Raw genomic sequence first — 12,269 nt, 5'->3', positions numbered from 1 at the left:
AAAAGCATTCACATACCATTGTCCAGCGAGCTTTCGATTTGATACTGTCAGGTAGACATAACAGCGGAATATAAGCTACTTCACTTAGACGGACATATATCCCATAATTATAGCTGGATGTCCACGGGCAATCAATCCAGAATCTACAAGCAGACTAGATACCAATCCCAGCCAGATAAAGCCATCTAGGAAAGGAGCAATGAAAAGTCGGAATTGTTGAATTGGAATACTATCAGATATTCCATCCCATCCTCATTAGATCGGGAGATAGAGAACTCAAACTCCATCGCCTCACCCAGAGCTCACACCGGACACAAAGTCAATGTAACCAGTGACTGGGGGCAAAAAAAGAAAAGAGAAAAAACCGTCAATGCATTTTTATGGAGATCATCTCTTTGGAACCCATCAATGGCGTTGAATCTAGCAACAATTCAAAACTAGACACAATGCCATTCTCCCACGCATCAGCCGAGCACATTCCAAGCCCCTAGCCCCAAAAAAAGTCAAAGTGAACAAAGAACTCTAAATTGTGCATTTAGAACTCAGCGCCGCTCTGGGGGAACTCGAAGGCAACGGAGCGGCCAGTGAGGCGGCGGTAGACCTCGCCGTAGGCATCAAGGCGGTGGTCGACACCACCACGCTCCTTCTCGTCGAGGATGACCTTGAGGGTCTTGGAGCCGTCCTCCTTGGTGCGGGTGCGCTTTCCGACAATCTCGACGGGGTAGACGAGGTCGGAGAGGATGGAGTCGTGGACAGCAGTCAGAGTGCGGGAGCGGGGACGCTTCTGGGTCTGGGTGGTGCGCGAGTTGACGGAGCGCTTGGGGCGGGGCAGGATGCGGCGCTGAGCGACGAAGAGAACGTGGCGGTCGGAGAACTTCTTCTCGAGCTCACGGGTAAGACTGAAGGTTCGGTGTTAGTTTCGGGTGTGTTCCTTGTCTTGCAGGGGGTTTTCTCTTGGTTGGCCCATTGGTGTTGTTAAGGGCTGGTGGTTGCTTACCGCTGCTGGATCTTGTGGAAGCCGTTCAGGAGGGGGACGGGGACGAAGACAATGATGGCCTTCTTGCCGTGGCCGACCTCAACCTAGATAGCGAGAATAATGTCAGATCGTTGTCCGGTTGAAATTGTCGTGCACACAGAAACTGAATTCCTCCTGGAAAGGCGTCTTGCTCTGCGAATTTTCATATCCATTTGTCTGTTCCCTCCTTTGCTGATGATTCCTCTCTATGTTGATAATTTTTGGCGTTGGTGGACATGAATTGAAACCAATCCACAAATCCGACCAATATACCCCGGAGCATCGAAAATTCCTCGAAAATTCACAGACGCCATTCCAGAACGATTCAATCCGCATGTCGGGAGCTTCGGGCAACAATTCTTACCTCGCGGGCAGAGACGAACTGCAGGGGACGAAGGCTGGCCTTCAGGTCCTGTGTGTTGCTCTCGAGGTCGAAGAGAGCGCCGGCGATCGCGGTCTCCAGCTCGGAGGGGTTCTGCCGGGACGGCGAGTTGGGGGCGATCTTGTTGATGGCAGCCATTATTGCGAGCGACGGGGTGCTGCGGGAAGTGCTGGTGGTGATGTCGACGGAGGGGAGGTTCGCAGATTGAATCGAATGGGAATTTGCTGTGGGATCGGCGCATTCGCTTAGGGTGCGCTATTTCCTGTTTGGGTTTAGTGCGGCCGTCTTAGGGCTCGTTGCTGATTGGTGGTTTGCCGCTGAAGGAGATCCACTATCCGACTCGCCTTTGGTTGACAACTACCCCAGGACCTCTTTTAGCCAAATTGTTCTACTCTTCACTGTTATATCGCTACGCTAGAAATCGTTTCTGATTGTCAATGCCAATATCGAAAGAATTTACACTCTAATCACATTGTCGAAACGGGGAATAGCACACTGTAGACTATAAGAGCACACGGAGTCTCTATTGGAGCTGGAACAAGCAGGAAATCAAAAAAAGAAAGAAAAAAAAAAAAAGCAAGAGGGACGCCTGTATCCATGGAAATAATTGCAAGAACATCTGCCAAAAAAGAAAATACCCAAATCAGCAAGCGCAACCCTCCTTGGCCGTGGCAGCGTTTCGATCACCCAAGTTGACTCGTGAGTCCTCTGCTGACCGAGCCAACGAAGTCTGACCAGTTCCCGCACCGGTACCGCGACCGGTCTTCAGGCTGCTCTCGGGAATGGCATTGGCAATTGCTGTGAAGACATCCACAACGTTGGTTCCGGTTTTGGCGCTAGTCTCGAAGAACAAAAGGCCCTCCTCCTCCGCATAGCCGGTAGCCTCCCGTGTAGAGACCTTGCGGGCATCGCCAGACACGGCATCCTGCACATCATCTTCCTCATTGGCACCTTCATCGCCATCCCGGGCCGACTCAGACTCGTTCTGTGCAGCGACAGCAGCCTCGGAAACATCTCCGCCGTCATTGGTCAAGTCCAGCTTGTTACCGACGAGGGCAATGACAATTCCAGGGCTCGCTTGACGCTGCAGCTCAGCGACCCAGTGCTTGGCTTTCGTCAGCGAAGAGGGTTTTGTAACGTCGTAGACAACAAGCGCCGCTTGTGCATTGCGGTAGTACATCGGGGCGAGCGATGCGAAGCGCTCCTGGCCGGCGGTATCCCATATCTCGAACTTGATCGTGCGCGTGGGAAGGGAGCATTTTTGTGTCAGAAATGCGGCTGGAAAGACGACGTTAGTTGGTCATCCTAGTGCAAAGTATCATTTGAGGGGTTGAGATGGCCCGTTTGCGGGGAACAACTCAATTTCGGACACAATACACTGTCCCTGGGTTCATCAGAAAGTATATCATCTGCCAGGGACAGTACTTCATATCTTGTGGGGGCTATGTCCAGAGGAAATCTTACCGCCAATGGTTGGTTCCTTGTTCTCCTGGAAATCATTATTCACGAAGCGGAGGACAAGCGATGACTATGAGTGAATAGTAGGATGTAATTAGCTTTTAATCGTGTGACATGGTGAATGGAGGAATAGTACCTTGCCCACTGCGGCCTCTCCTAGCAGCACAAGCTTGACACTGCTGCTCGGCTTCGGGGCATTTGCGCTTGCTGACTCGGACATGACTGAAGCAACGAAACAGTGAGATCAAAGTAACCCCAAGTCAGGCCTTCTGTGGATTATTCACCTTCAATGGATCAGCGATCAGGCGACCGGATGAGGTGGCAGGTTGATTCAGCTGGTAACTGCAGTTCGAGGAATGGGGGCTGCCTAGAAGTAAGACAAGAGCTGGGGCACGAGTCGCTGTTCTTGCGCTCGTATTGGTAAAATAATTTCAATCCTTGTCCAGGAATGAGAAATGCAAGGCCTGGTATAAACGTGACTGAAATAAGAGTGATTAATCCAGAAGTTGGAGCAAGGCGGAGGTTGATGATGATGATGGGGTGCCTCGATTGGGCTTAGCGCGGTTGTCAGTCACCAGTCACGGGAGGCCTGTGTGAGGTTGGAGTATATAATTGACATATGTACTTAGCATGTTTGTATTTGCTCATACATCGAGGTTTAATTTTTTGTTCCCCGCTCGTATCTATTTAAAGAGACTGGCATAAGAGCCAAATTTCTATGTTCAAGCATCATCACCTGGATTGTGATAGCTTAGCTTACATCATTAAATACACTGCACCCTGTGGACCGATGATGGCATGCAGATAACGTGGACATGGGCTGTCGGGATATGGAAATTTGGAAAACGGTGAGGCCGAATACACGTACTATGATTTGGTAAAAAGTAAGGCAACACAAGACAAAATATGTTCCTGGCACCTTGACACCTGCCGCAAATTGGGCTAGTGCCCAACTGGCCTGCAAGATGATGTCGGGCGCCAGATAGATGACCCTGGTCAGGCTCGGAAGATATCTGCCGATGCACCAACCAGGTCCGCATCAAAAATCGGGCTGTTGTTCCTGTCTCGGCATTAGTCGGCAAGCAAATCTGCCCGATGCTAGCGCAACCGCGGTCGGTCAGGTACAAGCGGAGTACGACCTGAGATGGGTACGAGTTTGCAAACTCGGGGTTACAGAATGTACCTATAAATGTATATGAAGCTATCGATGGTCGTTTAGACTAGTTGGATGGGGAATATAGAGAAAAGAAAATTCATTGGCGCTGACATCGTTTTGTGCGCAAAATATAATACACAGGCATCAACGTCAAAAATGTAAAGCGCGAATACTCATACAAATAAACCCGGGAGCTGTACCCATCCAATGGTAAAACAAGAAAAGCAAAGCGTGCTATTGACCGTGAGGTCGAGGCTCTAGGTGGTATCAGCCCATCCCATTCAATATTCCGTCCCGTCTATCCCAAAACGCCGGTAGATAACAAATGAAATAAAGGAAATAAACAGTAAACACAAAAGGCACTTTTTGAGAGAGATGGGACCGTGGTATCGAGTCGTATCAGAGGTGAAGTAGAAACGTGAGGTGAGGCGGAATAAAGTTCGAGGCCCGAAAAATAAGGATAAGGCGCGTGTGCGAAGACGAAAGATCAAAAGTCGAAAAAAGGGTGTCAACGCTTGGTATCCGAAAAGAAAATGCAGAAGGTCGAGTCAAAATTAAAAAGGGTATAATGTCGCGCGATGCCTGTAGCGAATAGGCAATAAAAACGTATGACCTGAGACCAGGACAGCGGGCGAAAAAAAAAAGATAGTGTTACAGATATCTAAAGGATTCGGTTAGTTTTGATGCCCGAAGGTGTGCTCGGAGTTGACATGTCTTACTAAAATCAGGTAAAACTCCAAAACGCATATGCGTCAAAAACTCCAGCCACTGTTGGGCGCCAGACCATCCGAAACGTGACCAAGTGGTGTAGAAAGGAATGTTGAGTATGACGAGGTTGTTTTCGAATGGATTTATTTCGGTGGTGGTGGAGGAACGCCAGGCTTCTTCACCCCAGTTGTATCGTAAGCTCCTCTTCCCATGTTGAAAGCAGAGAGGTCCCGAAGGATCATATTAAGATCTGCGGAGGCAATCATGATTAGATGCTGAAAGTAGGAAGAAGGTTTTTGTTGTGATAGAAATAGGCGAGTGTTCTTGGCCAATGTTCAATGACAATGTGAGGAATGAGATGAGATGGTTGGAGACTTACCAACTAAACTCGACGTCGACGCCAGGTTCTTATATAGATATTCCCTTGGGGAAAACCAACAGACAAACGAAGTACCAATCCAACCCCCCGTCAAAAAGAAATATTTTAATAAAAAAAAAAGGTCTAGACAAAAACCGGCGATGCAGTCGATAGATGCAACTGCAGTCAGGATCGGAAAAGGTGGTCCTTTTGAAGAATAGTCACTGGGACAATGCAGGTTCCAACAGAATCGTAAGGCAGGAATGTGACGAAATGGGCCCAACAAATGAGAATCGGTGGAGTCTCTTTGGAAGAAAAGCAAGATGGTAGATAGGTCGCAGCTCGTTGCTTTTTATTTAGAAGAGAGATCGATAAATAAAAATAAAAATCGATTCAAAATGATGTGCGCGAGGGTGGCTGCAGCGAATCCATAAAAAATCGCGATCCGGACCAAGAAAACGGGCAGAAGGGATATGAAGTTTAGACGGCAAGGGAGCAAAGGAGAAAAGTGCTCCGGAACTGGCTCCGGTCGATCCGGACAAAGTTCAAATCGACGTATCGCAAGGGAGAAGGGAGAGCAAAGGAGGGCGGTAGGGGGGTGTTTTTGTAGAAAGATGGTTATCAGGTATGTTCAAAGGAAACAAGAAGGGGGGATTGCGTTGATATAGACGGTTTTTATTGAATTTTTTTATTTTACAATTTTATCCTTTTTCTATTTTATTTAGAAACCCAATAAAATCAAATAAAACCATGAAAATCAAATCAAAATCCAAATATACCCAAATATACCAGAAATATAAAATCAAATTTCTAAAACAAATAAAAATTCCAAAAACACTGGGCATAAGCCTCTAGAGTGTATATATATATATATATATATATATATATATGTTTTTTTTTGTTTAGTACAGCGGCTCTCCCGTCCCCTGGTCCCGGGGAACAGGAACGTAAATGTGTCCCCCCCTTTCTTCTCCAACGTTTCTAATCTATAGGTTTGCCTATTTAGTATATTCAGTATGTTTAAAAATAAAGCGAAAAAAGAAAAGCGAAAAAAAAGCAAAACTAAAAAAAAGAAACTAAAAAGAAATGGAAAGGTACCCCTCTGATTCATCATAATGATATCTAAGATACATCCAACCCATGTCTTCACTACTGTCATGTTCAAAAGTCCAAAAACTCTCCGCTGCTATGTATCAACTAGCCGTAGAAGCTATCCACTATGAAGCTAGGAACCAAATCTCCGGGCAGCCTTTGTGCATAAGTGGAGAAAGAAAAAGAGAAAAACAGCCGCAGGAACGAGAAACGGATCCCTCCGAACTTTTTTATTTAAATTAATTTATTTTCTCGCGTGGTTCGGGCCCCATCGGGTCTGATAGTTCACCTATAGTATTCTAGGATTCTAGGATTCTAGTATTATAGTATTATAAGCAAAGTGAAAACTAATAACCAAAGGGGGTTATGACATATGATGCCTAGGTCCCCTAGCCAACCCAAATACTAAGGTATTTCGGCTACTGATTAAGGCCAGTCATCCGGTCTTTCAAGCAGTCTTCCGTGCAATAACTTATTAAGACCAGTCGCAAAATTCGATTCTGGTTTCAGAAGTCTTTGAATCCCCGTTCGCTCACAATTTACAAAAAAAAGACACATCAGAATCCAACTCAACATATCGCAATTTTGTCTTCATTCCCGTCGTCTTTGTCTCATGATACACTATGCGCCGATCAAGAGGGAAGGGGAAAAAAAAAAAAAAAGAAGGATTATCCTTACGATCCTGGGCTCCATCATAGGGGGTGGAGATACGCTAAACAAAAAAAGAGGCATTATTACGGAGCCCAAAAAAAAAGTGAATTCCCGTCTCGGTTACGTATGAACATTCTTTTCACCTTCTAGCCTTTTCTTTATTTCCCGGGGAGTTGGGTCAAGGTATACAAGGACCTTGAGTGTTATACTATATACTTGGGCAGGTACTCCGTACTCCGTACCCTCTGGAAACATTCTGAAAGCCCCACCCCCATAATCCGGACTTCTCATCTACGCCGTAGAGGCACGGGGAGTAATTTAAGGGTATCTTACTCCGTACGTCAGCTTCCATATTTGCCACACTGGAGCCGACATATTTCACCGAATATCCAGCCACAATTAATCCTCGGTAAGCACATTACGAGCTCCCAACAAGGTGAGGGGATTCGTAGGCGTGTTTCAGCCCCGTGTCCACCCCATGCCAAAGGAGGAAATTATTTTCCCATCGGCACTGAAATCTGGGTCTCTGCCTCGTGGAAATCGGGGGCTGGGAAGATCTACCGTACATTATAGATTGCAGTCTACCGTTTAAGAGATTCAAGATTCCCAACACAACTATATTTGATCTCATCTCTACATCCTAGCACGGTGGCTTACTCTGTTACACGGTTCTTATCATTGAAGCAAGACATTCCCTCACATCTTCCTTCCAGACTCCTCTTTCCTATATTTTCACATGCTCAAAATAGGGGACACTTCTCCCGTAGGATCATCCTCTAACCACTGGTGGATCAAAAAAAAAAAAAAAAAAAGAAGTCACGGGCCTATCTTGCTTAATATGTATTAATATTTACGTCTCCCGATCTAGAAATAATGTAAAATAAAACGCCATGGGAGGAAAAAAAAAGAGGGAAACGAGCTTCCTATACGGAGTAGTGGAACCGGACTGTTATTTATTGTATGGAAAGAAGCCGTCTCGATTACAGCTAGAACGCCGCTAGAAACGGGAGAAAGACAAAAGTCTCCATTTTAGTCTCCATCAACTCCATAGAGTGCTCCATTATATCACATAGTCAACCTTAATGGCCCCAGTTATTCCCCCTTTTTCCCTGTTCGGAATACCATGTCCAATTCAGGACCAAGATGGTGGTTCAGAGTAGATCTATGGAATTTCTACTCCGTACTCCATAAACAGATAGAAAGTCTAGAAGGTTGCCTAGGTGCATTAGCTCAAAAAACAAGGTTACGCAATTCCAAGGTTGCATGAACGGGCTTCCATCATTTCCGGAACGTCCTAGTCTTCCCGAGACTGTATCCATGGATCATATTTTTTTCTTATTTTGATCTCTCAGTTCCCTACATGTACCTATGTACGGAGTACATATTTATCTATTTCTTTGTTTGAATCGGGAAATTGCAGCTACCCGCATACACCTTGATTGTGGCGTCAAGGCATCGAGAAGGAAAGAAAAACGGTCGCGGATCACCACCCGCATTAACTTTAGGATTTACCTTACAGCGCATCTAAAGGGAAGCAGGGGATTCCCGGTCCGGGTGCATCGAGCCCCGGCCGAACTCTTTGTTCATCTGACAGGAGATATAGATGTGTCAACGCTCCTAAAATTGGGATATCGCCGACTTTGTTTTCTTTTCTTTTTTCCTTTCTGTGCCTTGTCTCTTAACAATCTAAACGACGCACTAAGGCTCCGCGGATGCAAAGCCGGGCGATCTTAGTTCATTTCTCCGATTCCTCAAAAGAAGGCTCCATACATGGAAAATTCTGGAAGCACTATGGAGTACTCCATAGTCGACGGTTGCAACGGGCTATAGTTATACTCCGTAGTGGTGTCCACAATACGTATTCCGTTGGTACTCCGCTAGTTGGGGCCAAATGGAGTTGAATAGAAGAAAAATAGAAACAAATAGAAACAAAATAAAATACATTTAAAGTCAGTTGGAATTGGAACCACTCTCCCCGTCCCGAACCAAACGCCCTTTCAGCCGCCTCAATTCTTAGCTCCTTCTCCTTTTTGTAAAATCATTTCGCCGAACCACGCTCCACCAACAAGTTCCAGACTTTCCTATTCGACTCCCGAGATATGACGGCAGCTCACAGCGGAACAAAGAAGGAACAAAAAAAAAAAGTGGGCTGAGCTTTTAGACCTCTCTGGACTCTCTGGATCCAGAATGACAGGCCCAAATCCACATCGTGACCCGGTAACCTGATTAACTCACAGAAAAGAAACAAAACGATCGCCTACAGCTCCACGGCTCCAGCACCAATCTACCGGGTTTGATCGTCCCCTTTTCTTTTTCTTTTTCCGCTCAACCCCTGACCTCGAATGTCTATTTTAGTTGTCACGACATGACGCACAAAGGGGGAGATTGTGACTGATCGAACCATACAAATACAAATTATGACCCACGTCGAGATGGGTCGGCTTTTTATCGGGAGAGATCCGCGGCCACTTGGTGCATGAACGGGTCATCTTCCCCGAGATGGATACTCCTGCACGGGAATCACGCCTCTAGGGAGCGAAGTATATCTTACATACCACTGCATCACTCTCTCTGCACTTTGTACATGTCCACGGGTGGAGATATATGTACTACACTGTGCAGCTGTATGACACGCCGCTGAGCCAAAGAAAAAGAAACATAAAAAAAAAAAGCACATTCTTATTCTGCAGTGTCGATCGCTGTGACCTTAGCCCTTGAACGCCCCCATAACTTGATCTGATGTGCTGATGTCTGATCCTTTAGATAACAATCCAAAGATTGATAATTGACTTGGGACAAGAATAGCGCCTCCTAATTCGCTAGTATATTGACCTCGTTAATTGCAATGCAGTTGACTTGTTGTCCGAGCCCGCTAGCCTGCAGATCATCAGAGCCACCAGGACCACAATTGAGACTTTAGTTCTCCCCGATCGCCTTCGATCGCATCAATCGCCCATTTCTCTGTGTCTTGCATACAATCAAACTAACACTGGGGACCGGGGAAGAGTCTTCCCCCCGAAGCTATCAAATCCGACCTGAATGTGTCACATTCACTTCTGGTCCATGTTGCATTTCACCTCTATATTTTTTATTTTTATTTATTTTCTCTTTGTATGAAGTATGGGGTACATGGTCCACAACAAAGTAACCTTAGCTGCTGGTATGCAGGGACTGTTCTCAGGCGGTTTTCCCCCTAGCTACTGTTGAACTCGCGTACCAGGAATGATAAATGATGCATTGCATTGAAATGAGGCGCAAAATATGACCCAGTACTCCGTACCTGGACTCTTCCCGGTTCCCAATCACTGGGTTCGGTAACTGAGAACTGACCCGTCGGAGACTACCTGTCAACCCACATAAGTACAAAGTTCCCCAGTGGCAAGTGTCAAAAGGACGAGGCGAAGAAGGTATGTCAAGTCTTGTGATCTTAAATTTAGATTAGAATTTGGATTTCAATTATTTGAAATATGTCGAGTATGTACGGAGTACATGTTCTACAATGTACCCAGTAGACTTACGTACTCCGTAGACAATTCATCAATATTATCTGTCGCAATTCAACCATCGTCAGCTCCCCAAACTCCTTAACCATCAAGGTACTATTGTCATCACCAATAGCGAACGAAGAAAATTTGTAACAAAATTCGACACCTGAAAAAATTAGCACCGTGAACAAGCACAGTGATATGCCATTTCAAACTGCAAGAGATATCCCAAGTCAGTGAACCAAAGTATACCAAAAAAAATAACAACCTATGGCCAGAACCTACACCCCCACGAGAGGTCAAGGCTACGGTCACGGTCAACAATCCTCAATTTAAGACAACATACCTGTTCGTTGGTCTGACAAACTAGAACTCGAGGCCCCTTACCGGAACCCTTGGAGATATCCTTGACTGTTTCCTCATCCCCGGGCCCCTTGTCATTAGCCGCATCATCGATTGCCAAACCTAGACACTGGCATTTATGGATCAGTGTGCGTCTCAGAAGGGCGCTCTTCTCACCGATCCCGCCGGAAAAGACCACACCGTCTACTTCGCCGTTGAGTTTAACGTAGTAGCTGCCGATGTAGCCCAGGATGCGGTCGATGAAGATGTCAAAAGCAAGTTGATGTTCTTTGCTTGGTGGGTTCTCCACCGCGATCTCGGCGAAATCGGTTGTTCCTGTGAGGGCTTTCCAACCTGATTGTTTATTGAGGATTTCCTCCGCCTGAGGGGTGTAGGAATCGATTAGTATTTGCTTGCGATTTTTTATTTTTATAATTTTGGGCATTGGTTCTCTGCGTTGGGGATTCATACCGTGCTGATGTGCATTTCTGTTGTACTGGCTGGGCTTAGTTTACCCGCTTCATTGGTATAGTGGAAGACCAGTCTAGATCACCAGGTATCAGTTTGCCATAGCTGCATTGTCGGGGAAGTCTTGTGGATTTCAACTCACGATGGATCAATACTTCCACTCCGTGTAGCACCAGGTAATCCTGCCAAAGGAGTGAGACCCATTCTAGTCATCATGTTAGCATGACTCCCGACTCGAGATAGATCGAGATTTAATATAAATTGCATCGCGTGACTCACGATGTATCCATCGACTCTCCGTTCTTGATCGCACATATCGAAGCCCCGCTTCCGATATGCATAACGATGAGATTCGTCTTCTCTATCGGTTTATCCAAAAATTGTGCTACAGATCGCAGAATGAACGAGTAGCTGATCCCGTGGAATCCATATTTGCGCAGACCATTGGCCTTCGCGATTTTCTGATTGATTGGGTATGTTCGTATGGCTTCGGGAATTGTTTTGTGGAAAGCAGAGTCGAAGAAAGTGATGCTTGTAACTTTGGGGAGCTCTACTTTGCACAGGCGAACTATCTCTAGCGCAGAGAAATTGTGACTTTTGGTGGGGTGGCGTTAGCGTAATATTATATATAACCCCAGAAATGTAAGGTCTCGAGATAGGTGAGCTTACAGAGGTGCAAGATCTTCCAATGCTTTCAAGTGGTCAAATGTCTCGTCATTAATTTCGACTGCCTCACGGTAGTCTCCTCCGTGAACGACTCGGTGGCAGATGTACTCTAGATCGTCGACGCTAGCGACTTCGGAGAGATCGGGATCACTGAAACAGCGCTGCAAGAGGTACTTGAATGCATCTTGAGGAGTACTGAGCTTTTCTTTGATTTCCTCTTTGTGCTTTTTGTCGCCCTGTCGATACTTGAGTTTTGGTGGGGGTGCGGTAATTCCGGAGACCACGGCATCCGCGATGGTTCTTGGTGGGTTCTCAAAGGTATAGAAGGTAATTTTGACGGAGGATGAACCCGCATTAACAGCGAGGATGGATTTAGGCATTTTGAGAGATTTATAGTAAATCGAGTAAATGCCTCAGTCTAAGGATTGGAATGAACTTTAGAAGCTGAATTGAACTATCTGTTTCAAGGTTGTAGTCGTGGTGATGTC

General features: G+C 46.0%; 3 protein-coding genes across 3 annotated transcripts; all 3 read right to left on the bottom strand.

Annotated features, from left to right (window-relative positions):
- Positions 1–535: 535 nt before the first annotated feature.
- Positions 536–1,535, bottom strand: N7479_007582 (40S ribosomal protein eS7; the record flags this gene model as incomplete). Its single annotated transcript, XM_057255276.1, has 3 exons — positions 536–899; positions 998–1,080; positions 1,380–1,535. 3 exons carry the CDS (start codon positions 1,533–1,535, stop codon positions 536–538), a joined length of 603 nt encoding a protein of 200 aa, XP_057109138.1.
- Positions 1,536–2,040: 505 nt separating this feature from the next.
- N7479_007581 (Rab family GTPase) lies at positions 2,041–3,075 on the bottom strand (the record flags this gene model as incomplete). The annotated part of the gene is made up of 3 exons (XM_057255275.1): positions 2,041–2,675; positions 2,862–2,925; positions 2,992–3,075. 3 exons carry the CDS (start codon positions 3,073–3,075, stop codon positions 2,041–2,043), a joined length of 783 nt encoding a protein of 260 aa, XP_057109137.1.
- Positions 3,076–10,604: 7,529 nt separating this feature from the next.
- On the bottom strand, positions 10,605–12,161 carry N7479_007580 (uncharacterized protein; the record flags this gene model as incomplete). Its single annotated transcript, XM_057255274.1, has 6 exons — positions 10,605–10,610; positions 10,652–11,029; positions 11,119–11,191; positions 11,258–11,320; positions 11,395–11,709; positions 11,785–12,161. The coding sequence occupies 6 exons, from the start codon at positions 12,159–12,161 to the stop codon at positions 10,605–10,607; spliced, it is 1,212 nt and encodes a 403-aa protein (XP_057109136.1).
- Between the last annotated feature and the right edge of the window lie 108 nt (positions 12,162–12,269).

The sequence above is a fragment of the Penicillium vulpinum genome (genome assembly GCF_028829585.1).
Source record: "Penicillium vulpinum strain IBT 29486 chromosome Unknown utg000003l_segment0_segment0, whole genome shotgun sequence".
NCBI lineage: Eukaryota > Fungi > Ascomycota > Eurotiomycetes > Eurotiales > Aspergillaceae > Penicillium > Penicillium vulpinum.
The sequence above is the reverse complement of the archived record's forward strand: the minus strand, read 5'-3'. Positions and strand labels throughout refer to the sequence as shown.